The 25,420-nt window shown below is 58.2% G+C and overlaps 1 protein-coding gene across 3 annotated transcripts; it reads left to right on the top strand.

Annotated features, from left to right (window-relative positions):
• The first annotated feature begins 1,049 nt into the window (after positions 1 to 1,049).
• COL8A2 (collagen type VIII alpha 2 chain) lies at positions 1,050 to 24,280 on the top strand. Of its 3 annotated transcripts, none has more exons than XM_057719772.1 (5): positions 1,050 to 1,170; positions 8,804 to 8,848; positions 18,226 to 18,484; positions 19,323 to 19,537; positions 20,147 to 24,280. In XM_057719772.1, the coding sequence occupies exons 4-5, from the start codon at positions 19,339 to 19,341 to the stop codon at positions 22,063 to 22,065; spliced, it is 2,118 nt and encodes a 705-aa protein (XP_057575755.1). In that variant the 5' UTR covers positions 1,050 to 1,170; positions 8,804 to 8,848; positions 18,226 to 18,484; positions 19,323 to 19,338; the 3' UTR covers positions 22,066 to 24,280. The 3 variants fall into 3 exon arrangements, with proteins under 3 accessions (XP_057575755.1, XP_057575762.1, XP_057575805.1); XM_057719779.1 differs by having other exon boundaries at positions 18,226 to 18,530; XM_057719822.1 differs by lacking the exon at positions 18,226 to 18,484 and having other exon boundaries at positions 1,056 to 1,170.
• The last annotated feature ends 1,140 nt before the right edge of the window (positions 24,281 to 25,420 follow it).

Here is a 25,420-nt window from a genome sequence, read left to right as displayed (position 1 = left end):
AATGTTAATGGTGCTTGGTCCTGGCCTGGGCACTCCTTCCCTGAGCAACACTCCCATGGCATCAGTCACCATCTGTACACCATGGGCTCCTAATCTCTAGCTCAGAACTCTCACTTCCCTACTGGATACATGGAAGCCCACAGGGGTGTGCACCTCAATGCATCTGACTATCCTCCTTCTGGACCACCACCTCTCCACTTCCCAACCAGATACTTTCTAGGTCCTTCACCCCCAATCCAATATTCCACCTCTTTTACTCCTCTCACATTTGACCCTTCCTTCCAACGTCCATTGTCCGCCTCCCTGGACCAGCCAGGATTATTCCAGCCGCCTCCTCATCAGTGTCCCTGCCTCTGTCTTCCTCCACACAGAAGTCGGGGCTCTTTCTAACGCGCAACTCAGACCACGTCACTGCGCTGCTCCAGAGTCTTCAGTGGCTCCCCATTTCCCTGAAGGGAAGTCTAACCAGCTTCTGCACTGCCTACAAGATCCCGCTGCCCGCCTCCTTTCGGGAGGAGGCTCACCTCCCGAAACCCAGTGTGTTCGGGTCGCCACCAGCCCTCCTCCCGCTTTCCCCTTAAGTCCCCCCTCTCCCCCTCAGGCTAGGTCACCACTGGCAGGGAGCCTTCTGCAGGCTGCTCATTTATGGGCCACCATCCCTGTGCTGCCCCTTCCCGGCACGGAGCACACCACGCCCTCCTTCTCGGCGGCGGCCGGGCCTGGGTCTGGGTCCCCCTCGACGGGTCGTCCCCGAGGGCAGGGGACCCCAGACGCAGGCGCAGGGTGCGTGAGGGTGAGCGGGGGCCGAGCTGCCCGGGATGTGCGTGGGGTGCGGGGTGTCTGCGTGGGTCCCGGCGGGGAGGCGGCTGTCGAGGCCGGGCTGGGCGCGCGCTCGGCCGGGCGGGGCACGGGCCTTGGCCGCGGCTGTGGAAAGAGGAGGGCGGAGGCCCCGCCCCGCCGCGCCCCTCCCGCCGCCCCGGCTCCCCCCACCCCGTCCCACCCCCACCCCCCTCCCCGCGCCGCCCGCCCACTCCGGCAGCCGCGAGGGGCGGCCGGCAGAGCGACGCGCAGCCCCGCCGGCGCGGACCCCGACGACGCCCCTGTCCGGAGCCCGCGCAGGCCGGGCCGCCCTCGAGGGCCGGGAGCGGCGCCCGGCGGCCGCCCCTGCAGGTAACCGCGGGGAGGCGGCGCGGCGGCCGGGTTTGGGGGCCCCCAGGGCGGGACCCGGCCTGGGTTCCCCCGCAGGACTGTCCGGGACGGCTGGGCCGGCGCCTCGGGCTCCGGGGTGACGACGGGATGCGGGACGGGGCCAGGGGTCGGCGCTGGCAGGCGGGAGCCCAGCCCTTCTCCTGCTTTCCCGGGCAGAATCCCAGATAAAGCCCCCTCCTCCCTTCCTTCCCAGAAGCGGTGCTGCAGCTTCAGACAGTCCCGGCTGGCATCCCTGACCCTGTGTCTCGGAGCAGCCACTTCACCTCCGGGAGTCTCCCTTCCCACCTGTAAAATGGGGCTGACAGAGCTTCATCGCAGGACGCAGGACGGTGGAGCAGGGGCCTCAGACCCCGCTGTAGCCCCAGGCAGGGGAAGCCCCTCAGCGCTCCTCTCCCCATCTCTCTGCCGATTCTAGTTTGCTGGCGACCCCCTGGTTTCCCATTTTTTTCTGCCTCTGCCCCCAAGTCCCTCCTCTTCTAGGTGTCCTGGCAGCACCCCCCAAACTAGAGACTGGGGTTCTGAGCTACCTTGTGGTAGCTCAGGCCTGAGACCTGCAGGGGTTAGGGGGCTGTTGCCTGGCTCAGAGAGGCTGGGGTCTGAGGGCCCCAGAACAGCCTCCCCAGGTGTCTGTCCTGGGGCTGGAGACACAGTGGCCCCATAGTGCCCAGGCGGAGAGACACTGTTCAGCCGGAGGAGCCCAGGAGTTGCGAGCTGGGGAAGTGCAGACCCTCTGAGTTTGCTTGCTGTGTGTGCGCGCGCGCGCGCGCGTGTGTGAGCCTGTCAGTGTGTGCGTTTGCAGTGTGAGTGTCTGCCGGTATCTTATCGATGAGGGTGTCAGTCAGTGAGTGCTTGTGTGAGGTCCTTAGTGTGTGTGAGAACATGCTAGGCTTCTGACACAGAAATACCACTGGCCTCCCTCAGGGGATCCTGGCAACCCAGAAGTCCTTCCTCCTCTCTGCCTTCAGTGTCTCTTACTAAGGCCTGTGCCCTTGTCGAGTGGCAGGGTCCATCCCCTCTTTGGAGTGCCCTTATTGAAGGCACTAAGCTGCCTCGGGTGTTTGGAAGGTCTGGGGGCTGTGGAGCTGGGATGGCCGGAGGGTCAGGCAGTCTGGGGCTCCTCTCTGGGGACTGACCCTCACTGGCCTGAGCGGATGGGGGGCCCTCAGGGAGCCCATTCTAGAGCCCAGAAGAGGAGGTGTGAGGGGCAGCAACCCTGCAACGGGAGTTGGTGGTCTCAGTCAGGGCATAGGTGTCCCCACTAACCTCTTGCTGGGCTGGTGAACACCGGTAGACCCTTGAACACACACAGTCACCCCAAAATGTTAGTGACACACCACAGACAGAGTCACGCACAGCTGCACAGCTATACTCCCTCCCAGCGATAGCCACACACACTCATACCCCAGGCCATGCTGCACGGAAACACACACCGCCACAGATGCTGAAACAACAGACAGGACGTGCGCACGCACAGGCACAGACACACACACACACACACACACACACACTCCTGCAGACACATGGCAGGCCCTACATGGCCCAGCCAGATGCACTCAGACAGGACAACACACAGGCTCACACTCGCCAGGGTCTCTCTCTCCAGTTTCACTCTGTCCACCACAGTGAAAATTAGTTCCTGCTCTTTGGCTCAGAGGAAGGGGAAAGAAAAATGGAGGTGAAGACATCAAGTGGGGCTGTCAGCCCGAGCACCCCACCTCCTCCCCTGCTCCAGGTCTGAGCCAGACAGAAGGTTCGTTGCCCTGCTGGTCCCCCAGCCCGCTCCAGGACCCCCAGTGGCACACATGGGGCTCCCCTTGTAGGAAAGTGGAGCCTCAGATGAGCCGGTCCCATCTGTGGCCCAAGGCACTTACAGAGCTGGGCTGGAAGAACCAGAGAGGCGCAGCAGCCTCTCATGTGGGGTGCGGCTGCGTCTCAGGGTGCCCATGGAGGTACATGAGGGGAAGGCACCTTACAAGCCACAGTGTGTGTGGGAGGGGCCATCAGTGAAGGCAGCAAAGAGGTGACCCTGGCTGGAGTTTTCAGGGAGAATGAGAACTTTGACAGGTGCAGGGGGCAGAAAGGGTAAATGAGGGCATTTCAGTCAGAAGAAACAGCATGTGCGTGTGCAAAGGTGTGGAGGTGAGAAGCTGCAGGGTTCTCTCAGGGGATGCTGACTGCATGATGGGAGAGTGAGGGGGAGGTACTGATAACTACTTTGAGGTCAGATTTCCTAAGGCCTTGTCAGAGGAGGGGTGTGAGCTGCAGAGTGATGCAAATTGGGAAGCACTCTGGTTGCTCTTGCGGGGAAAGGATGAAGGGGGGTCTTACAGGCAAGGAGGCCACTTAGGAGGCTGGGCAGAGTTTGAGGAGGAAGGTGATGGGGGCTGAGATGGGTGGTTGCCATGGGGATGAGAGGCAGGTATAGATGGGGAGGAATAAGGAGAGAGACTGGACAGGCCTCAGTGATGCTTGGCTGTGGGGCATGAGGGGGTAGGGGGGCAGGAGCCTTGCCCTGGGTGGCTGTGGTCTGGACCCCAGAGGAGGCAGGTCAAGGGGAGATGTGGGTTTGGACCACAGGATCTGGTATGCTTAGGTGCAGGGGGCTGAGTGTTGAGTGTGGCCATGAGTCTGGGGGCTAGTTTAGTGTCTGGGAGACATGGGTATATATGTTTAGAAGCCGAAGAGGGTATGTGAGGCCATATGTGTGCACACGTGTGCCCAGACATCAGCTAGGGAGGTCACAGTCCCAGAAAGGGAATTTCAGGCCTGCTCTGTTCTATGGGCATTTCCAGGGTGGTGGGGTGTAGACAGCAGATCCTAACCTTGGGAGTCAGACAGACCGGGGTTACTTTCCATGTGACTCTGGGTAAGGGGCTTCCCATCTCTGTGCCTCAGTTTCCTCATCTATAAAATGGGAATGCTAATACTTGTCTCCAGGGTCCTTTTGCCTGCAGAGAGGTGAGGAGTGGTCCCAGTGCAGCACTGAGAACTTTCACCCAGACTTCTGACCAGAGTCTGTTACACCTCTCTGGTTGGATCCTGGGAAGGGACTGGGGAGAGCCTGGCCCTGCTTCCATTCAGATTCTTGGAAAGTTCTGAATTGAGAGGTGACTGTCCCCATGCAGGCTGTGATTTCTGGCTCTTGGAGGGCAGAAGAAGGGAGTGGCATAAGGTTACTGCCTCCGGAGAGAGCCATGCCAGCATTTCTGGCTCATCTCCTGGATGGGATTATGGACTCAGAGCGGAACTTGCCTCAGGTCACATAGCAGCCAGTGGCAGAATTGAGCCCCAAGGACAGGACCCTGGGCTCAGGCTTCCCTTCCTCCCAGAGGCTGCCCTCCCTTAGCAGGGGCCATCAGGAACCTGGGATGGAGGGAACCTTGTCATCTGAGGTTCTCTAATTTCAATTATTTCTAGCCCCTTGGGGGAGGGTAACAATAAGAGCTTATTAGGCACCTACTGTGTGCCAGGGCCTGTGTCTGTGCATCATCTCATTTAGTCCTTGTAACACTGCTGCAAGGCAAGGGTTGGTAGCCCATTTAACAGAGGCAGAAGTGGAGGCTCAGGGAGGCAGGTAACCTGGCCAAGCATCCCCTTGCCGAGTCCCAAGCTGGGATTCACTCCCGGGTCTGTGAGGATGTACAGCTCATGTTCTTCCCACTGACCTCCCAGGTCACTGCGCTCTCCAGGGCTTGGTTTGGCAGGGAAAGGAACGGAAACTTAATTGTTGAGCATCTGTCCACGGTGTGCCAGGCATTTTCATATGCTAGACACTTTTTTGAGGGACAGGGGACATGGGGAGTGTAGCAGTCATGAGAAGGCCAGGACGGTGAAGGCTGGCATGGTGTTTTCTAGTATCTCAGAATGCGCTGAGGTCCTGGTGGGCCCTGTGAGGGAGAGCAGCCTCTGGGAGGAGGGCGTCCTGGCCACGGGTCTCAAATCGGCCACTCCCCCCTGGGTCTCCATAATGCCATCCATGCGATGGGCCAGTGATGCCTCCCGGGCTCTTCTTGGAGTTTGTGGCAGCGGTGGTGGTGGGGGGGGGGGGGCGCGGTTGGGATTTCTGCTCTCCTGAAAGACCCCTGGAGGCCGACTCTCTGGTCCCCACCCCCATCCAGCATCCACCTTCCTCACTAACCAGAAGCTCTCTTCTGTCTAGCCGCTAACCTCCTTCCCTCCCACTGTGGCGGCTGCTGGCCGCCACGCAGCTCTGCGTGGGCCCTCCGGGCCACGCTCCTTCTGACAGGCGACCGCGGCTCAGCTCGTGGCAAACATTCTTTTCATAGTTCCTGGAGCACAGCAAATCCAGCTGCTTAGCCAGGAATGCAGAGCCCCCTCCTGCAGCGGCAGCAGGGGCTGGGGCAGGGGAGCCCCTGGGGTTCAGGCATGAGGGGCTCAGGGGATGTGGAGGACCCCCCCAACCCAACACACACACACACACACACACACACACACACACACACACACACACACACACACACACACACACACACACACACACACACACACACACACACTGTGTCTCAGCTCCAGAGAGCTGCAAGGCTGTCCTCCTCATCTGTGGACTCACTCAGCTTGGCTCCAAACTCTGGCATTGTCCACCACTGGCTGCCCAGCAAACCTGGGCAAGTGACTTCTCTCTGAGCCTCTGTTTCTTCATCTGTAAAATGGGGTTTATAATTTGACCTCACAGGGCTTTTGGGAGGCGACATGGTGATGATAATAGCAAACATATATTGAATGTTCCTTTATGCCAAGCCCTGCTTGATGTCAGCTACGTGAAAGTAATGCACTTAATCCTCTCGAATGCCCTGTGAAGTCGGAATTGCTCCCATGTTATTGACCAAGAAGCTGAGGCACAGACCGCTGAGGTCACTGCTAGTTAGAGGCAGCGCTGGGAGAAGAAGGTGAGCAGCTGGGCTCCTGAGTGGTTCTCAGGTCACGATTTTTTAAGCACAACTCTTAGCCGAAGGCCAGCTCAATGGTGGAGGCTCAGAAAATGGAGACTTCTTCTCCCACGAGCCCCTCTCTGGGAGGAGCTGACTTCGCCTCATGGCCGTCAGCACCTCAGGTTGGAAAGTTGGGATGGGGAAGCAGGTCTGGGGCCCTGGCCAGTCTCCTTGGGAGCCTGAGTTCTCCGAAGCTGGTGGGGGACCAGGCTGACCTACCCACATCTGGCCTGGGATTTAGCTGGAGGCAAGCTCTGTGCAAAGAGGCGATGTCGCCAGGGGAGGGGCTCAGGAGGAGATTAGGGGAGGCAGCTGAGGGTGGAGGTTAAGAACAGAGTCCCATTGAAGTCGGCTCAGGCACTGCCCTGGCACATCCACCCGCCCCACCTTCCTATTTTGTAGCACCCTAGGAGTCTTGGTCAACTGGAGTGGGCTCCTGAGGCCCGTGATGGGAGTCGCTCACTCTGTTGCCAGCCTGGCTGGCATCTGGGCTGAGGCAGCACAGGCGGAGGTGGGTGAGAAGTGGGGAGAAGAACTGTGGCTGTGGTCTCCAGGAAGCCCACGGATACATGGGTTTGGCCCTTCAGGGGCTGGACAAGCCCCAAGGTTCAGATCCCTGGCTCCGGTGCTTCCTGTCACCTTGGAGAACGGATGTCACCTCTCTGAGCCTCAATGCTTTTCCTCAGGAAAATGGGACAGTAATTCCTGCCTTAATAGAATTATGGAAGAGCAGGATAAAATAATGCCTGGAGCATGCCTAGTGTTCTGTCTGGTGCATAAAATGTACTCGGGATTTTTAGAGACCACTATTATTAAGGGCTAACATGGGTAGAGGGGATGAGGAGCCAGCTTTAAGCTGTGCTTGGGGTCTTAGATTCTGATATTTAAGGCATTTCTCAGGCTGACCCCAGCCAGCCCTTGCAACCATCTCAAGCCATCTGTGTTTGGAGAGGTTAAGAGCCAAAGCTTTGGCACCAACAGCCTAGGCTCTACCCCTCATGAGCTGTGTGACCTTTGGCCAGTTACTTAACCTCTCTGTTCCTTGGTTTCCCACTCCGTAAAAAGGAAAGATGAAGAACCTACTTCACTGGGTTGGTGTGAGGATCAAATGAAATAAGTCATGAGAAGAGCCCAGAACAGTGCCTGGCACATAGTAGGTGCACAATAAATGTTAGCCATGATGAGTTAGTTCATTTATTTATTTTAATTATGTTCAGGGCATTCACACATCCATACCCTCACACGTTATTTCCTTAGCCTGGACTGATCACCTTGCCCCACCACCACCCAGATAAATCCATGCTCATCCTTCAAAAGCCCAGATCCAGCGTAAGTCACTTCCTCTCCCTGAGCCTCATGGTGAGGGTGGGGCTGGGGCCAGAGAAGCTGGGGTCAAGTTGGGCAGTGAGGACTTCCCACCCATGCTCCATCAGCCAGGCTGGGCGCTTGGAGAGAGTAGCCTCATGACCCATCTCTGGGATCATGGTGTCAGAGTGGCGTGGATGGAGGCAGGGCTCAGCTGAGCTGGAGAGAAGGCCTAGGAGCCGCTGGCGGCGGCATCTGGCTGCTTGTGCAGTGAGAGGACGGGGATGTCAGAGTTTCCATGGGAGCGGGCAGAGGCGAGCAAGCAGCTGGGGGAGAGAGTGACGCAGCCACAGGCCTCCCTGCCAGGTGGGCTGGCTAGGCGTCCCCTCCCCATCCACCCGGGATTCATGTCTGGGCTTGGACTTCGGCCCCAGCTCTGCTGTGTGACCTGGACTAGGGCTTATGACAGCCAGGCATCATGGTTGACTGAGCCAGAAATGGGGACCTGGCCATCCAGGGCTGTGACCGCCTCCTCTACCCTTCTCAACAACATTCCATAGCTCCCCATTGCCTTCCAAAGAAATGCGACCATAGCATTTAAGGCTCCTCACTGAAGTGCCCCAGCCCTCTCAGCTCCTGCTTGTCCTCTCAACCCCACAGCTCTTCTGCACCTTCTCTGTATCTGTCAGGCAGCTTCCTACAGCCTGAAATTCCTTTTCTTAGTCTGCCTGTCAGACTCCTACTCATATTTCAGGATCCAGCCCTAATGTCCCTTTCTACGTGAAGTCTTCCAGGGAAACTCAAGGGAGGGCAATATTCCCTGCTCTGTACTCCCACGGCCCAGAGACCTTAGTCAACTGTGTGATGGCCACTTGTCTAATGCCTCCAGCCAATTCAGGGCAGGGCATGGGGCTGAGCCATTTCTGTGTCCCAAGGCCAAGCCTCGGGTCCCCTACCTCGCAGGAGCTTCCCCAGACAGGAACCCTAGTCTATAGTAGGGGCCACCCCAGCCTAGGGCCTGACAGAGTGCAGGGCCTTCTCCAGTATGTACCCTGGCACACAGAAGGGGTCTCCTCAGCCTGGGCCCTAGGACAGGAGGAACTCCATCAGCCCAGGGCCAGGTACCCCGTAGGCGTTGCTAAGTGTGCAAGGAATGAATGAAGGGAGTCGAGCGGGGGCACACATCTTGGCTCCCTGAGGAGAGAGTGAGGTTGGGGGCCGATATTCCAGTAGGGGATCCTGGGAAAAAGCCCATGGCAGGTGCTGGGGTGGCTGTGAGTGAAGGCAGGAGGCTTCCGCAGCTCCTGGCACCTTCCTCACTGTTTCCCTCTTTCTCTCAGGCCTCGTCTCTGCTGGGACCTTCAGAGGCCCCTCCGACCTGAAAGGTAAGCTAGATTTGGGGGCAGGGCTCTCTGGTACCCCCACCAGATGAGGCCTGCGCTTGCTGCTCTCTACCTTTGCTCCCTCCAGCTGCAGCAGAAGCCCTTCCCAGGCTCAGGCTGTCCTAGAGCGCAGCCCCTCTCGCAGGTGACCTCAGCTCCCTTCGGCCCAACTCGGAAGCAGCTTTTTCTAATTTGTGAACTCTTTCGCCCCGGCTCCTTGGCGCGGCCGTGTTTGCTTGGCCTGCCTGGGTGCAGTGGCCTGGCCGCGCTCCCGCCGGGCCCCCTCCCTGCCCAGTCCAGCCCCTCCTGCTGATGCTAAGCTGCCCGCCGCCGCCGCCGCGCGGGGAAGCCGCGAAGGCCCAGGAATCTTGGCAGGCGTGGGGAGGCAGCAGGCGGCGGGTGGCGCTCCGGAAAAGGCTGCAGATGCGAACCAGAAGGCAGGGGACTGGCGGCTGAGAAGGCACCGCCTGGCCCGGCCTGGGGCCTGGGGTGCCTAGGTCTGGTAGCCCCCCAATGTCTGGCGTCGGTCAGAAGCTCAAGGCCTCTTCTGGGAAATGAGCAATGGCACAACCTGACGCCTGAGCCCTGGGCGAGGAAGGGCCGGTCCCCTGGCCACTTGCCTAAGGATACATTGTTTTCCTGCGTCCTGTCCACTGCTGGGCCTCTTCTGGTTCGTCTGCCCCCACCTGGCTGCTCCTACCTCCCTGGACACTTGGTTGCCCCCCAAGATGCTCCTCCCCAAGGTAGTGGGTGGCTGGCCTCAGAGATGGGCAGAGCCTAGGGGTCTGGGAGGTAAACCTAGTCGCCTGCAGGGAGGGAGGTTCAGCCCAAGCCCGATCCAGGCCAGAGCTGAGAAGGACTCTAAAAGAGCCGCAAAGAAAAACGGACCCTATGAGAAGCCATCTTGCAGGCTTGGCTGGAGGTGGGAGCTGGGGTTGTCAGAGGCCAGGAGCTGGAGCACCCAGGCTGTGGACTGTACAGGGTGCCAGTGTGCTGAGCCCCGGCTGGGGAGGAGGTGGGGGTAGGGGAAGACATGCCCTGGAGGAGGAGCTGTTCTGCTTGAGGTGGGCAGGGAAGGCTGCTTGAAGGAGGAGGCATTTGAGCTGGGTCTTAAATGAGGAATAACGTTTGCCTAGAGAAGAAAGATAGGGCAATTTAGGCAAAGAGGATTGTGCAGGCAAAGGCAAGCAGGTGGGTACAGGGAAACATCGAGAAGTTTGGGGTGTCTGGATTCAGGATGCTGGGGCTCAGGGTGCAGTGGGCTCCTCTCACCCCCTAATCGTGGGTGATTTCCCTAAGGCTGAGTCCATGGCCCTCATCCAGGCTGCAGCAACCCCACCAGTGAAGCCCTATTTCTATCTCCAGCCAGTCTCTCTCCCTCTCAAGTTTCAGACCCACAGCTTCTCTGCCTCTTGACACTGCCCACCCCAGAAGCCCCTCAGTCTTCCTTGCCCAGATTTTTCTCTGCTCTCAATTTGGAATATCCCACCATCACTTGTCCCTATGGGCATGTTGAACTCTGCTCTGTCCTTCAAACCTCCTTTCAATGCTGCTTCACAAATTGAAGTCCCCTGTGGTCTGGGAGCCTCACCTGCAGGGGTGAGGGATGTTAGGACTCTTGGTGGAACTGAAGCCTGGTTGGGTAGACAAGGTGGGCAGAGGGTGGCACTCCTGTCCTGCCATCAACCCCGGGCACCCGTGTCCCAGCCTGGCCACCTCCCTCCATCCCCTCCCCTGCTCCCAGATTCCAGGCAGCCCTTTGGCTTTGGAGCAGTCCTCACACCTGAACATTTAAATTTGAGGGGTTCAGAGTCCCAGTGGCCTGCAGGACAGTGAGCTCAGCTCATGGGCGCTGGGCCCTGCAAGTCTCCACCCAGACCTTGTGGGGCTGTTCAGAGATTGTCCAGGAAGGTCAGCGCCAGACCTGACGTTAGCATTAAGGCCATAAGTGCTGGCCTTCTGGAGGCTCCCATCAAGTGACCGACAGCTGGAGATTTCAGAGCCTGGAACTCCGACAGGATCTAGGCACAAGGCACAAGAGAAGACAGAGAAAGACAAACAGGGTCACAGAGGTGAGTGGACAAATGGGATGGTGACACAGAGATAGAAGGAGAGAGACACACCAGGAGATGCCTCAGATACACAGGCAGGTGAGATCTGGATTCAGCGACACAGATACAGAGGAAGGGAGACACAGGCGGGCATGTCACATAACCACGTGGTTCCCGCAGCAAGCGGGTCCCCAGCCTGCTCCTTACACACATAACTCTTAGACCTAGAGTGTGTCCCCCACGCCCCCAGTCGGGATCTCAGGAGTTTGCCGGCCTCACCATCAATCTCTCCACCCTCTCTGTCTTCTCCATCCTAATCGGTCCAAATCCTACTGAGCTGAAAGTACAGTCAGCCCTTTGTATCTGCAGGTACCACGTCTGTCCTCAAATTCGATCAAAATATTTGAAAAAAAATTCCAGAAAGTTCCAAAAAGCAAAATTTGGGTTTGCCTCATGCCCTATTTATGGAGCATTTACATTGTATTAGGTGCTATGAGTAATCTGGAGATGATTTAAAGTATATGTGAGGATGTGCGTAGGTTATATGCAGATACCACACCATCTTATATGAGACTCGAGCATCCATGGATTTTGGTATCTGCGGAGGGCCCTGGAACCAATCCCCACGATACAGAGGGACAACTACGTGCCTTCTCCTCCAAGAATCCGTGCAAATTGCAGAATAACATAGAATTTATCTTGTCAGTACTAGGGAGCCATTGGAGAATCCGGAGAAGGGGAGGGCCACAGGCAGAGCTGTGCCAAAGTGTGGTCCACACATTGGCAGCATCAGCATCACCTGGGAGCTTATTAGAGATGCAGATGTTGGGCCCTACCTTACACCTACTGAATCAAGATCCCTGGGGGGTATAGCCTAGGAACCTGTGTTTTAAAAACCATCTGATGCACTCTACAGTTTGAGAAGCACTGTTGGAGTATCTATAGGATGTTTTGAGGAGAACAGAGATGCTGAAGTTGAGGGGTGGGAGAAAGGCGGTTATAATAATCCAGGTGAGGATCTGGCAATTTAACAAACTTTTATTGAATGGCTGGAATGTACCACGCTCTGGGCTGTGTGTTGGGAGAGTACAAGGTGTGTATTAGGGCAGAGAGAATGGGGGAGGAGGGGAAAGTGAGAGAAGTAGAAGAGTCCACAAGATTGGATTGGGGGTTTGAGGGTAAAAGAACAGGGCTGGCACGTACAGTTGTGCAGGTTGGTTACTGTTCAAGGACACTCAGGAAAGGCAATGAGTAAGGCCTGTGTTGGCTGGAAGGAGGGGTAGCGTTTTCTACTTGTGCTAAGTCATTGTATAGGCTAGAGAGATTCCACGTAAGGAAGGAAGGGTCAGAGGTGTCAGGAGTGACGGCCAGATTTCTGGCCTGGGCACCGGGGAGTGGGGGAGAAGCAAGTCATAGGGGAGAAGGTAATCGCAATTTGGGTGGAGGTGTCTGAGGGGCAGCCAGGCAAAAACGTTCAGTTCATAGTCGAACCCAAGAGTCGGGGGCTGAGGGGAGAGGTCACTGGAAACAGATGTGGGAGTCCTTGGTGATGGGATTGGAACCGTTGGAGCTGGGGAGAGCTGGAAACTGCAGGAGAAACATCTAGAGAGAAGAGGCCTGAGCCAGCTCCTTGGGGCAAGCCCGGGTCTGCAGAGTGGGCAGAGGGAAGGAGCAGAGAAGAATCTGAGGAGGAGCCTTTTCAGGAAGGAGGAAAGCAGGGTCACAAGGCGGGAGTCAGTGCTGGCGAGAAGGAAGCAGGAGGCGAGAGGGTAAGGGGCGGAGACAGTTCTTTCAAGAAACTTGCCTGAGAAGGGCTGGAGAGAGATGAGGGAGGCCCGGGGCAGGGGTGAGGCCCGTGTAGATGTGGGATGGGGAGGCTGGAAACTGGGGGAGGCAGCCACAGAGAGTGAGCGGCCCCCGAGGAGGAGAAAGAGGTGTGGAGGGGCCCGGGCCTTGAGTGGGAGACAGGACTCCCTTCATCTGAGACTCAGGAAAGGGGGACAGGAAAGGGCTTTCCGATCTCTGCAAGCTGGGAGAGGTCAGGGGGCTGGGGGGCTCAGGAACCCTGGAGAAGTCTGGAGCCACCCAGCTCAGCTGTGGGCTGGGCATCATGCCTAGTGGGGGAGGAGGGCACTTCCTCTGCTCCTCTCCAAGGTCCATAACTCCATCCTTGTCCTGAGCAGGCAGTGTGACCCCTGGTCGGTGTCATCTCAGGGACCGTCAGGGAAAAGGCCTAGAAGGCCCGAAAATTGGCCTTAGGGAACTTCACAAAGTCCTGGCCTTTGGGAGCAAGTCATCTGAGGTTTTCAAGGGTTGGAGGAGATGTTGCTTTGCAGCAGGAGGAGCTGAGGTTAGACTGAAGGGAGGACTTTCTGGGCATCAGGGTAACAGGACAAGGCAGCATGGAGGGGATGATGGCTTAGACCATCTCCGTTAACACTTTCACAGGTGAGGACACTGAGGTTCAGAGAGGTTAAGTCGCTTGTCCAAGATCACCCAGCTGGTACGTAGCTTTGCTGGAATGGAAGTTCAGGGGCTGCAGGGACCTAGAGGGCTTTAGGGGTCCCCAGGGCTGGACCACAGATAGGGAGAGCCTGAGCAAGAAACGCTGCTCACCTGTTGAAGCGGCAGAGACCGAGTTGGAGGGAGAAAGAGTCAGAGAGAAATGAGTCAGGGCCAGAGACCCAGGGAGAGAGCAGAGGGAGGCTGGGCGCGTGGGGAGACAGGAGGCACCGGGGGAGCAAGCGGGGCAGCCGATCCGCAGAAATGTCTCCACAACAGGAAGCGTCTCATAACATACCTGTGGTTTGGCCAGGCCCCGGGGCTGCCTGAGCTCCCTGCGGCTCCCTCCGCTGCAGCCGCCCTTCTAGGCTGGGGGGCTTGGGACAGCAGGAGCCTGCGCGGAGCCGCATTCCACCCGCCCACCCCACCCGGGAGGGGGCTGCCAGGGCCACGCGCGCCACACCCGCGCACGGTCCGCCCGGCCCGCGCCCCGCCCTCAGGCTCCCCGTTGTATCTGGACCTCTGATAGCTCACACATGAAGCGGGATGGGGAGTGGGCAGGCCCTTAAATGCCACGGGATCACCTGGACCCCGCCGCTGGTCGCCCCAGGGACCGGACCCTTCGAGAGGGAGCTGGAGGGGAGGGCTCACTGTTGCTGATGCCCCTTCCCCCCCTAAAGCCCTGTCCAGGGAGAGAGGGGTCTGTATTCATGCCGCTGCTTCTTCCTGCTGGGGTCCATCCCCCTCCCCCAGATTGGTCTGAAAGACCCTGGAGCACTCCCAGCCAACCTCCTTGGCTGCCCCTGGAGGAGGCCCAGGCTGCCACAAAACGCTGACTTGGACAAAATGCTGTTTTACGGGGATTTGTTGAAAAGGGGGGAAATCCCCGTTAAGGACTTGCAGCTGTCCAAACACCGCGTCTACCCTGCTGCCGCCACCACTCCATCCCTTGAATCAGCGTCTCCTTTTGCAACCCACCTCCTGCCCCTGCCAGCCCAGCCCCTTCCCAGCTGCCCTGGTTCCTGCCTTCTTTCCTACGATGTCACCAGAGAGGGTGATGGCCTGCCCAAGGTCACACAGCAGAGCCAGGCTTGAGCCTCAGGGCCCTCCCCCAACCCCTGACAACCCTGCTTGGCTGCCATGCCTCGCAGGGAGACCAGGAGCGGGTGAATGGATCAGCTGTCCCTCCCTGTGTGCCTCTATTCCCCGCGCGGGCAGTTCTTAGCTGAAGTTCCTGGATTGAGGCCACGTGAGTGTCCCACCTGTTCCCATTCTAGCCAACACATAAGCCCCTCTGGCCTGGGGAGGGGGCTCCCAGGGCCATGTGACATGTATCTGTGCCCAGTGTGAGTGAGTTATTGGTGTGATCTTGAAATCTGACAGCAAACTGAGTTCATCAAACATTGATGGAGCATCACTGTGTGCCAGACAAGTCCTGTGCTGGGCATGGAGTCGGGGAGCATGGCGGGGAGAGAGTAGAAGAGCCAAAGAGGGAAACAAGAACCGTGAGGGGACCTGCAGGCCTCAGCGGAGTCCCGGGGGGGAGGCATCCAGTAGGCTTCCCGGACATCCAAGAATGAGAAAAGTCAGGAGATGGAGACGCAGTATGGGGGACAGAATGTATAGAGTCCGGAGAGCCTGGGGAGCCTGCGGGGGTGGGAGGCGCAGGAAAGGGGTGACAGTGAACAAGATGCAGGGGCTCAGGGGGGCCCAGGAACCCTCGGCTCTGGTGGTGGCTGGCATTGGGGGGCAGTCCCTCTCATTCCAGGGCCATCAGTTCTCAGCCTCCTTCCCTGGCCCTGCACGCCCTTCCGCTCCCCAGCCCCCCACCTGGAGTGCCATAGCCGCCTCCCCTCTCAGAGCTGGAGTAAGTTTTCCCTCCTCAAACCCACAGGCAGCTGGGAGCTGGAAGAGAGATGCTCTTTCTCAGTTTGCTTCCCTCTGTCCAGCTTGTGTTCTCCAGCGCGCTCTCGCCACCCCCCGCCCCCCCCCGCCTTGGCAGTCGGTCCCAGTGGTTAAGAGCTCAGGTTCTTAACAGACTTTGCTTAGATCCTGGCTGCCCCCTCTAGCCAGTGGGCACATCACTGTACTTGCCCGAGCCTCAGACTCCTCATCTATAGAAAGAGGAAGCACAATAGCTCCTTTTTCCCAGGGATTTTGTGGGAATTAAATCAAATGCAGAATGTACAGCATTCAGGCGGTACCCGACTGGAGGTGTGAGCTGTCATCCTCACTCAGACACCCCTCCCTCCAGAGGAAACACCTGCTCTGGGGTCCTGCAGCAGATCTGCTGCACCTCCGTGATGCAGGAGATGCTGGGATGGGGCAAGTTCAGGAAGCCACAGGGTGTAGGGTGGGGACACTTCCTGGAGACCCACTTTGCCAAGGAGGAATGAAAAGTGCAGGAGAGCTGGCAGCGGGCCCTGCCCGGGCTCCTGACTGGACTGGGGGCTCTTCTTCTGTCGCCCTGCCTGCCTGTGCTTTTCCACAGTTCTCCTCACCCCAGACACCCACCCAGCTGAGCCTGAGGCTGCCGGTACCCTCCATCACCCCCACCCCCCGTGAACCCTCAGCTCAGCATGGGAAGGGGACCAGGGCTCCCCAGAGCCAGGGCTGTCCTTTTTTTTTCTTTTTTTTTTGAATATTTATTTATATATTTACTTATTTATTTTGGCTGCGCCGGGTCTTGGCTGTGGCACACGGGGTCTTCGTTGCGGCATGCAAACTCAGTTGCGGCATGCATGCGGGTTCCCTGGCCCGGGATCAAACCCAGGCCCCCTGCATTAGGAGCACAGAGTCTTACCCACTGGGCCGGCAGGGAAGTCCCAGCCAGGGCTGTTTTGAGTCCTCCTGTGGGCGTGCCGTGACCTTGCCCTCTTTCCCAGCCAGGCCAGAACTGCTCACTGCGCTCCTCCTGCTTCCCGCTGCACGCTCTGCCCCTCTGCCTGCTCCCCCAGCTCCCTGCCTACCTACCAGGCAGAACATTCTGGCTCTGTGATGTGTGAGCACCACCCCTACCCTAATAGCCTCCCAGCTCAGGTGGCCAGTGCAGGAGGGCCCTTATCCCGCTCTGGAGAGGCTGCATGCTATGGAGGTTGGGGGCTGGGACTCCAGAGTCAGACTACCTGGGTTTAGGCTCTGACTATGTCCCGTTTTCCCCATCTGTAAAACAGGGCTCACAAGCCTTGCAGGGCTGAACGTGGGTGGAATGTCAAACGCTAGGGCAGCGCCTGGCCAGAGCCTCCATCCGCAGTAGCTGGGGGCCAGGCTGACACAGCGCAGCCTCCGGAGGCCCAGCACCAATTATGGTGCAGATAGAGCAGGTGGCCTGTATTGAGGGCAGGTGTTCTGGGCAAGATTCTTAGTCTAAGCTTCTCTGTCTATAAAATAGGGGATAATAATTGTATGAGCCAGTGGGGGGCCATTGAGAGGATTCGTGAGGTGAAGCTGGGGAAGCCCTGCCTGGCGCGTGGGGAGCCCTTAGGTGGCAGCTGTTACTATTCCGCTGGGGCTCGAGGAGGCTGCATGGCCCGCCCAAGGTTACGGAGAGGTTGACGGCAGAGCTGGGTTGGCAGCTTCGCTGACCTTCTCCGGAGCCCCACATTCATTCCTGCAGAGCCCAGCGTGACACCGAGTTTGTAGGAACACCGCACTGCAGCTCCAGACTCAGCCCCACGTGCACCCCTGGGTGTGCCCAAGCCACGTCCACACCCTCCTGCGGCCAGCCACAGGTGTGGAAAGGCCCCTGGGTGCGGTGAGGGGAGCCCAGAGCAGGGATGCCAGAACAAGTGGGACTTTCCTGGCGTATGTGAAATGCCAGGCTAGGCCACTGTTGATGGGTGCCCTGCCCTGAGGCACCACAGTGTCTCTAATAATCACAGCAGCCCTGAGAAGCAGGTTGTCAACCTACCTTTTTATTTATTTATTTACTTTTAAACTTTTTAAAAAGATTTATTTATTTATTTATTGGCTGTGTTGGGTCTTCGTTGCTGCACCCGGGCTTTCTGTAGTTGCAGAGAGTGGGGGGGGCTACTCTTCATTGCAGCGCACAGGCTTCTTACTGCAGTGGCTTCTCTTGTTGCCAAGCACGGGCTCTAGGCAAGCGGGCTTCAGTAGTTGTGGCACATGGGCTTCGTAGTTGTGGTTCAAAGACTCTAGAGCACAGGTTCAGTAATTGTGGTGCATGGGCTTAGTTGCTCCGTGGCATGTGGGATCTTCTGGAATCAGGGATCGAACCCGTGTCCCCTGAATTGGCAGGCGGATTCTTAACCACTGCGCCATCGGGAAAGTCCCAGCCTAGCTTTTTAAAAAGAACTTTATTGAGATACAATTCACATAGCATACAATTGGCTCATTTAAAGTGTATGAATCAATGTGGTTTTTTTTAAGGTATTCACAGACTAGTGCAACCATCACCACAGTCAATTTAGAACATTGTCATGCCCCCTAACCGAAACCCTGTGCCCATTAGCAATCACCCCCCGTTTCCACTACCCCCGGCTCTAGGCAACCACTAATCTATCTACTTTCTGTCTCTATAGATTTACCTATTCTGAACACTTCATACAAATGGAATTATATAATATGATTTTGTGACTGACTTCTTCGCTTGGTATAATGTTTTCAAGATTCATCTGCATTGTAACATTTATCAGTACTTCCCCTTTTTTAATTGCTGAGTAATAGTCCATTGTATAGATCTACCACCCTGTCCATTCATCGGTGGATGCACATCTATGTTGTTTCTACTCTGTGGCTGTTACGAATAATGCCGCTATGAACATTCATGTACACGTTTTTTTGTGGACATGTTATTCCATTTTACAGATGAGGAAAGTGAGGTTCACAGAGTGGAAACCTCTTGCCCAGCTGGTGAGTGGAGGACTCAGGCTGGCTGTCCAAATCTGGAGCCTGTGATTCTTCCCAACCCAGGCCTTGTTCTCAGAGCTGAACTAAATGCTGTGACAGGGCTAGGTCAGGACACAGGAGTGAGAGGTTAACTCTATAGAGGAAGCGGTGACAGCTTCTCTGGGCCTTGAAGGACGCGTTGGAGAGAGGAAGAACACTGCAAGCAGAAAAATAGCAGGTACAGAGACACAGAAGTGTGAGGCTGCCTGGCGTCTGGGGCAAAGGTACAGAGGAGGGGAGAGCCCGGGAAAGGGGTGGTAGGTGATAGGATTGGAGACACAGGCACCAATTCGATGATTAGATTTAAAAGGCCTTGAATGCCATGCTGGGCACAAGGACTTTTTTTTTTTTAATTAATTTTTGGCCACATGGCATGCGAGATTTTAGTTCCCTGGCCAGGGATCAAACCTGGGCCCCTGGCCGTGAGAGTGCAGAGGCCTAACCACTAGACCACCAGGGAATTCCCACAAAGGACTTGATCCTGAAGGCAGTGGGGAGCCCCGGAAGGGCACCAACGTAACGTGAGGTCAGCCAGACCTTAGTCAAACCCCAGTTCTGCTTCCTAAAGACCTTTGCTTCAGTTTTGTCATCTAGAAAATGGGGATGAGAGTAACAATACCTTGTCAAAGCGCTGGCAGGATTAAGTGAGCTCCCATCTCCAGAGAGCTTAGCCCCTGGCTGGCAGAGAGCCAGCCCAGCACATGGTGGTGGGTGTAATCGTCAAGCAGTTTCTGGCAGGGCTGTGCCAAGGTTAGAGGTGCTCTGGAAGGGCATCTGGCTGCCAAGTAAATGGTTTGGGGGAGGCTGTTGTCCAGGGAGGGGGTCCCGGTAGACTTGGGGGGGGTGGTGATGGAGAGCTATGGGCAGGATTGGAAGTTTAGTACCTTCTGCAGACTCAGAGACTTTGAGAATTGCTTGTGAATAATATCTAAATTCTGATTTTCTTGTGAGTTCCTGGGCCTGGTGCCAAAGTACCCATGGGCTGACTTGGTGTCCCCTCTCGTTCCTCTCTGCAGCACGCCTACGGACGCCATGTGGGGGGCTCTGAGGCCCCTGTCTTCGCTGCTGCCACCTCTGCTGCTGCTGGTGCTGGTGCTGGGGTTCGGGCCCAGGGTGGCCACCGGCGGTGGGGCCGCCGGGGCAGCGGGCTACCCGCCGGTGCAGTACGTCCAGCCCATGCACAAAGGACCCGTGGGGCCGCCCTTCCGCGAGGGCAAAGGCCAGTACCTGGGTGAGCGCCTCCCCTCCCTACCCCACTCTGCCTCCGGCAGTCCTGACCCCCAGCTCCCTGCCTCCTGACCTCCGCCAGCTCTTCCCAGGAGCCCCCCACCCTTGGCCACAGCCCCTCAATCCCCACCAAAGACCTTCCCATCTCCACTTTCTTCCTGATGCTGGTCCAGGGCCTCCCACCCCAAGAGGGCCTGGAAGTGGGAGGCAGCTGGCTGGTGGAGGTGGTCTTTAGGTGGGGTGGAGGCAGGAAGGTTTGGGGGGACGTTGCGAGGGGGGGGGTCGGCTCTGATTGCCTCTAAGGAGGGCTGCTGGTGCCACCTGGTGGCCATTCCACCCCAGTCATGCAGGGATGAGAGATTCTTGGGGAAGGCCCAGCCTGGGTGGGTTGGATGCTAGGTGTAGATACCTTCAGCTCCCAAGGTGGCTACTGGACCACCCCTAAATTCCATCTTCCATGAGAGCAGGGAGGGGGAGACCAGGGGTGGCCTTCATGAACAGATACAGAACCTCGTCTTCTCAAATTGCGCCCCGTGGTGGTATGGGGGGTGGGAAGATGGGTCCCCTGTCCCCACTGTCCGGCCCCTGACTGCCCCTTCTCTTTCTCTCCCAGAAATGCCTCTGCCACTGTTGCCAATGGACTTGAAAGGAGAGCCCGGCCCCCCTGGAAAGCCCGGGCCACGGGGTCCCCCCGGCCCTCCTGGCTTCCCAGGAAAACCAGGCACTGGAAAACCAGGGCTGCATGGGCAGCCTGGCCCCGCCGGCCCCCCTGGCTTCTCCCGAATGGGCAAGGCTGGTCCCCCAGGGCTTCCAGGCAAGGTTGGACCGCCAGGGCAGCCTGGGCTTCGAGGGGAGCCAGGGATACGAGGGGACCAGGGCCTCCGGGGGCCCCCAGGACCCCCTGGCCTACCTGGGCCCTCAGGCATTGCTGTCCCTGGGAAACCAGGCCCCCCGGGAGTGCCAGGGCCCCCAGGATTTGGGGGGGAGCCAGGGCCCCAAGGAGAGCCTGGGCCCCCTGGTGATCGAGGCCTCAAGGGTGAAAATGGAGTGGGTCAGCCAGGGCTGCCTGGAGCTCCAGGGCAGGGTGGTGCCCCTGGACCCCCTGGTCTCCCTGGTCCAGCTGGCTTGGGCAAGCCAGGTTTGGATGGGCTTCCTGGGGCCCCTGGAGATAAGGGTGAGTCTGGGCCTCCCGGGGTACCAGGACCCAGGGGGGAGCCAGGAGCTTTGGGCCCAAAAGGGCCCCCTGGGGTGGATGGTATGGGAGTACCAGGGCCAGCAGGGCTGCCAGGGCCACAGGGCCCACCAGGGGCCAAAGGGGAGCCAGGGACCCGGGGCCCTCCTGGCCTGATAGGCCCCACAGGCTATGGGATGCCAGGGCTGCCAGGTGCCAAGGGGGACAGGGGCCCAGCTGGGGTCCCAGGGCTCTTGGGGGACAGGGGCGAGCCAGGGGAGGATGGGGAGCCAGGGGAGCAGGGCCCACAGGGCCTTGGGGGCCCCCCTGGACTTCCGGGGTCTGCAGGGCTCCCTGGCAGACGTGGGCCCCCTGGGCCTAAGGGGGAAAGCGGGCCTGGAGGACCCCCAGGAATGCCCGGCATTCGGGGTGACCAGGGGCCTAGTGGCCTGGCTGGGAAACCTGGGCTCCCAGGAGAAAGGGGGCTTCCAGGGGCCCATGGACCTCCTGGACCGACTGGGCCCAAAGGTGAGCCAGGTTTCGCAGGCCGCCCTGGAGGACCAGGGGTGGCAGGAGCCCTTGGGCAGAAGGGTGACTTGGGGCTCCCTGGGCAGCCTGGCCTGAGGGGCCCTTCAGGAATCCCTGGGCTCCAGGGTCCGGCTGGCCCCATCGGGCCTCAGGGTCTGCCCGGCCTGAAAGGTGAACCAGGCCTGCCGGGGCCCCCTGGAGAGGGGAAGGTGGGGGAACCTGGCATGGCTGGGCCTACAGGGCCTCCTGGCATCCCAGGTTCCCCAGGACTCACGGGCCCTCCTGGGCCTCCTGGGCCTCCTGGCCCCCCCGGCGCCCCTGGGGCCTTCGATGAGACGGGCATCGCCGGCCTGCACCTGCCCAACGGTGGCGTGGAGGGAGCTGTGCTGGGCAAGGGGATCAAGCCGCAGCTTGGGCTGGGTGAGCTGTCGGCCCACGCCACGCCCGCCTTCACCGCTGTGCTCACCTCGCCCTTCCCCGCCTCCGGCATGCCTGTTAAGTTTGACCGGACCCTCTACAACGGCCACAGTGGCTACAACCCAGCCACCGGCATCTTTACCTGCCCCGTGGGCGGGGTCTACTACTTCGCTTACCATGTGCACGTCAAGGGCACCAATGTGTGGGTGGCCCTATACAAGAACAACGTGCCCGCTACCTACACCTACGACGAGTACAAGAAGGGCTACCTGGACCAGGCGTCTGGCGGGGCCGTGCTCCAGCTGCGGCCCAACGACCAGGTCTGGGTGCAGATGCCCTCGGACCAGGCCAACGGCCTCTACTCCACCGAGTACATCCACTCCTCCTTTTCAGGATTCTTGCTGTGCCCCACATAACCCGTGCTGCCCTGGCCTCCTCCCCTTTAGTGGTAGAGAGACCTTCTTACTTACAAAGAACCTCCATTTAAAGAAAAAACCAAAGGCTGAACAGAGGCGGGAACAGAGGTGGCCTTGGCCTTGGCCTGAGGAGACTGACTGGGTTTCTTCCTCCGCGCAGGCTGAGGTTGTTTCTGGAAGAAGCTGGCCTGAATTCCTCTCCCCCACCTGTCTGTGCAGTGTCGGGGTTGTGCCCCACTCCTGCCCTGCCTGGCCTGCACGCAGGGCCCCAGGACACTCAGCCCAGCTGGTGGAGACCCCTGCCCCCTTGCGAGTTCTGGGCTCTGCCAGGCGGTGAAGGATGCTGCTTCTCTGTGAGTCAGAGCTGAGAGGGGACTGAGTTCCCCTGGGGAGACATATTCCCAAGCCCTGCCCTTCCTGCTCTCCCCCAGATGGCACCTGCTCAAGCAGTGGGGCGTGGCCTCGCTCAGTTCTTGGCTGGGGCGCTTCCAGCTGCCCTGGGACCTCCAGCATGAGACAGTGGGTCCCCTGAAGAATCTTTCTCTCTCTCCTGGGGAAGGGAGAGGAGGGGGACCATCGAGGTGGCCAGTGTGGACACCCTGTCAGGACTGCAACCATAGCGGTGAGGCTGTGGCATCAGGCCTGTCCCTGGTGGGTACAGGTGCATGGCCCCTCCAGCAAGCTCCCGGGAAGTGCCGATCCCCTTTCAATGCTCAGGCCGCAGCTACGGAGAATGGTGGTTTGTGAAGGGTAGGGGCACGGGTCTGGGGCAGGATGGTGGCTCTTCACGTTCGTCTCCATCCCCCAGGCTGCCCCCACCAGCTCTGGCTCTGTTCAGCATGAGGGCAGCCCCGGGCCCCTGGGCACCGTCCCAAGTGGGCACGAGGCAGGATGGGTACTCAGTGAACATGAGTATCCCTCCTTTTCTCTCCTTGCACCTGCTAGGGGAGGGCTGATTTTCTCAGACAGAATTATAAGGGATCCTTGCCACCCCTAACCCCATTATCCCCAAGGCAGAGAGCTTCTTGTTTGCCCTCAAAACAAGGTGCACACGACCTTGGGGATGAAGGCAACTGCCTGCTTTTCCTTAATAAGAGCCATATGGTGGGTGGGTGTCGACCACAGGGGTTAATCTGGGGGGGCTTCCTCTCCTTCCACTCTCTGGTTCCAATTTCCTGTCCTAGGCAGGATTAGGGCCCAGGAGGCTGAGGCCCTGAGAAAAAGGGTGCCAGCAGGCCCCTCTGGAATGAGTTGGATGTTTCCGCCATTTTCCCCAATCAGAGCTGCCCGCCCCCTGCACGAAGCCAGCAGGACCCCCTCCCATCCCCTCAGCCCCTTGTTCAAGCTGAGTGGATCCAGCTGAGACGTGGATCCAGCGTGACCCTGCTCCACTTATGGCCTGCGCCAGCGTGCCCATGGTGAGGAAGGAGGCTGACCACTGACTTCTGACTTGTTACGCTGGGGCTCCGTCAGGCCCCTCGCCTGGCCTCCTCCCCACCCACAGCTTCTCCAAACAAAGCAGACCGCTTGCCTCCTCACTGTAACTTTCAGAAGGAGAAATGAAAACCCACATCTGCCCGAGTGGCACTTTAAAAGCAGGCTGTGGCTAGGGTTCCTGGTGGGCTTCTTATTCATCAGTGTCCACGGGTACTAAGTCTCAAGTCATACTTCATGGGGCCATCTGCTCAGCCTCCTTCCTGGGTCAAAGCCACCGCCATCTGACCTGTTAGGGAGGGTTCCGATGGGCAGAAATGCATCAGCTCCTAGTGGGAGCTCAGGGCCCTGAGGAGGGTACGGGGAGCCAAAGAGAAAAAAAGAAAAAAGAAAAAAAAGCTGTTTCACAGAACTAAGTTTCTGCTAAATGTCATTCCTGAAGCCTTTGGGGAGAAGTGGGTGTTGTTTCCAAAATGTTTATGGGATATTAGTTCCAGGTGTCCACCTGACTGACTAGCTTTGATAAACTATGTCGGGTTTTAACAATGAAAACTACATCACCTTGTGCATTTTTATATTGTCCTCAATTTCTTTTTAAGGTTTAAATGTTTCCCATTAGTAATTTCATCTCTCACCTGGTATAGGAAACCTAGTTCTCTACATACCTCTTACGTGCCCTGTGTCACAGAAGATTCGGCAAAAACGCACTTGGGAATCAAAGTAAATGGGACTTCATTTTGAAAAGAAACGCAATGGTATTGACTGTACTGACACAATCTCAATAAAGCCTGTTGTATAAACAGTACTGCGCTGAAACTGGCGTCGATGCTGAGGTGTCTCGAGCCTCTGGATAAAGCACCCAGGGAGCTCTCTGGGGCTCTTGCTGTGCACCCTCTCGAGGAACATGCATTCCTCTCCAGCTCCTCAGCCCGGGGTCCTGTCACCACCACATCAGAAATGCTCGATGCTCCAACGCTGCTGAGGCTCTGCACCAAGTAAACGCCAAGAGGCATTTTAAGAAAACCAAAGTGAGGTAGTGGCTGGAGCTGGGGGAGACAGATCACGCTTCCCTGGAACATTCCTGCAAGCTCTCAGGGGTAGTGGAGCATGACAGCTGGCTCAGGATCCCAAGGGCCAGGTTTCAACATCTGATACAAATTATGAATGAAATCAGAATCTTTGCTCCTGTAGGCGGGGCGAGCGCCAGGCCCAACGCTGAAGGCAGGGCTGGGGGAGCTGTCCTGGGAGAAAGCACCTGCTTCATAGCTTCCACACTCTGGGGATCTGGACAGCAGACCTGAGACCGACCATGCCCTGAAAAGTCCTGTGGTTTTCCCCAGCCTGGAAGAACCCCATCTTGGCTGAAAGCAGACCTCCCCAACAGTCCTGAAACCTCAGGCTGGCTGCAGAGCTGGGCATGCCTCTCCCTTCACCAGGGCTGGAATATCCCTCAAGTGTGAGGGGAGGTGCCTCCTCCATTTCAGTTTTCCTTCCTTCAAAATGGATGGTGTACAGAGCTGCCCAGCAGGCTAAGCCCTTTGACTGAGGCTCAAGATAAAGAATGAGGCCAGGCCTTCGTCTGAGATGACATGCCCCCCCACCCAAAGGTCAACAGTCCGGTGATAGAAGGACTCTGCATCCTCCCACAGGGCTCTGGTTCTTGGCCCAGCTGGACCAGGGTCCTGTCTGGGGAGCAACCCTTGAAGAAGTCGGGCTCTGAGAGCAGGAAAATCTGGCTTGCTCCTGCCTGCTGTCTGGGCCATTCTGAGGGCCCTCCAACAGGGAAAAGCACCAGCCATGCCTGCTCTGCTCTTCCTGTTGAACTGGAGGAATCTGCCTCCACAACCCAGCAGCTTGGGTCCCTAGCTCCTAGGAGAGGGAGGCCCAGACAGAGAGGCACTAGGCATGGAAGGGGGAGTGG

This window comes from Hippopotamus amphibius, chromosome 1 (assembly GCF_030028045.1).
Source record: "Hippopotamus amphibius kiboko isolate mHipAmp2 chromosome 1, mHipAmp2.hap2, whole genome shotgun sequence".
Lineage (NCBI taxonomy): Eukaryota > Metazoa > Chordata > Mammalia > Artiodactyla > Hippopotamidae > Hippopotamus > Hippopotamus amphibius.
Note: the sequence above shows the minus strand (reverse complement) of the source record. Positions and strands in the feature narration are given on the sequence as shown.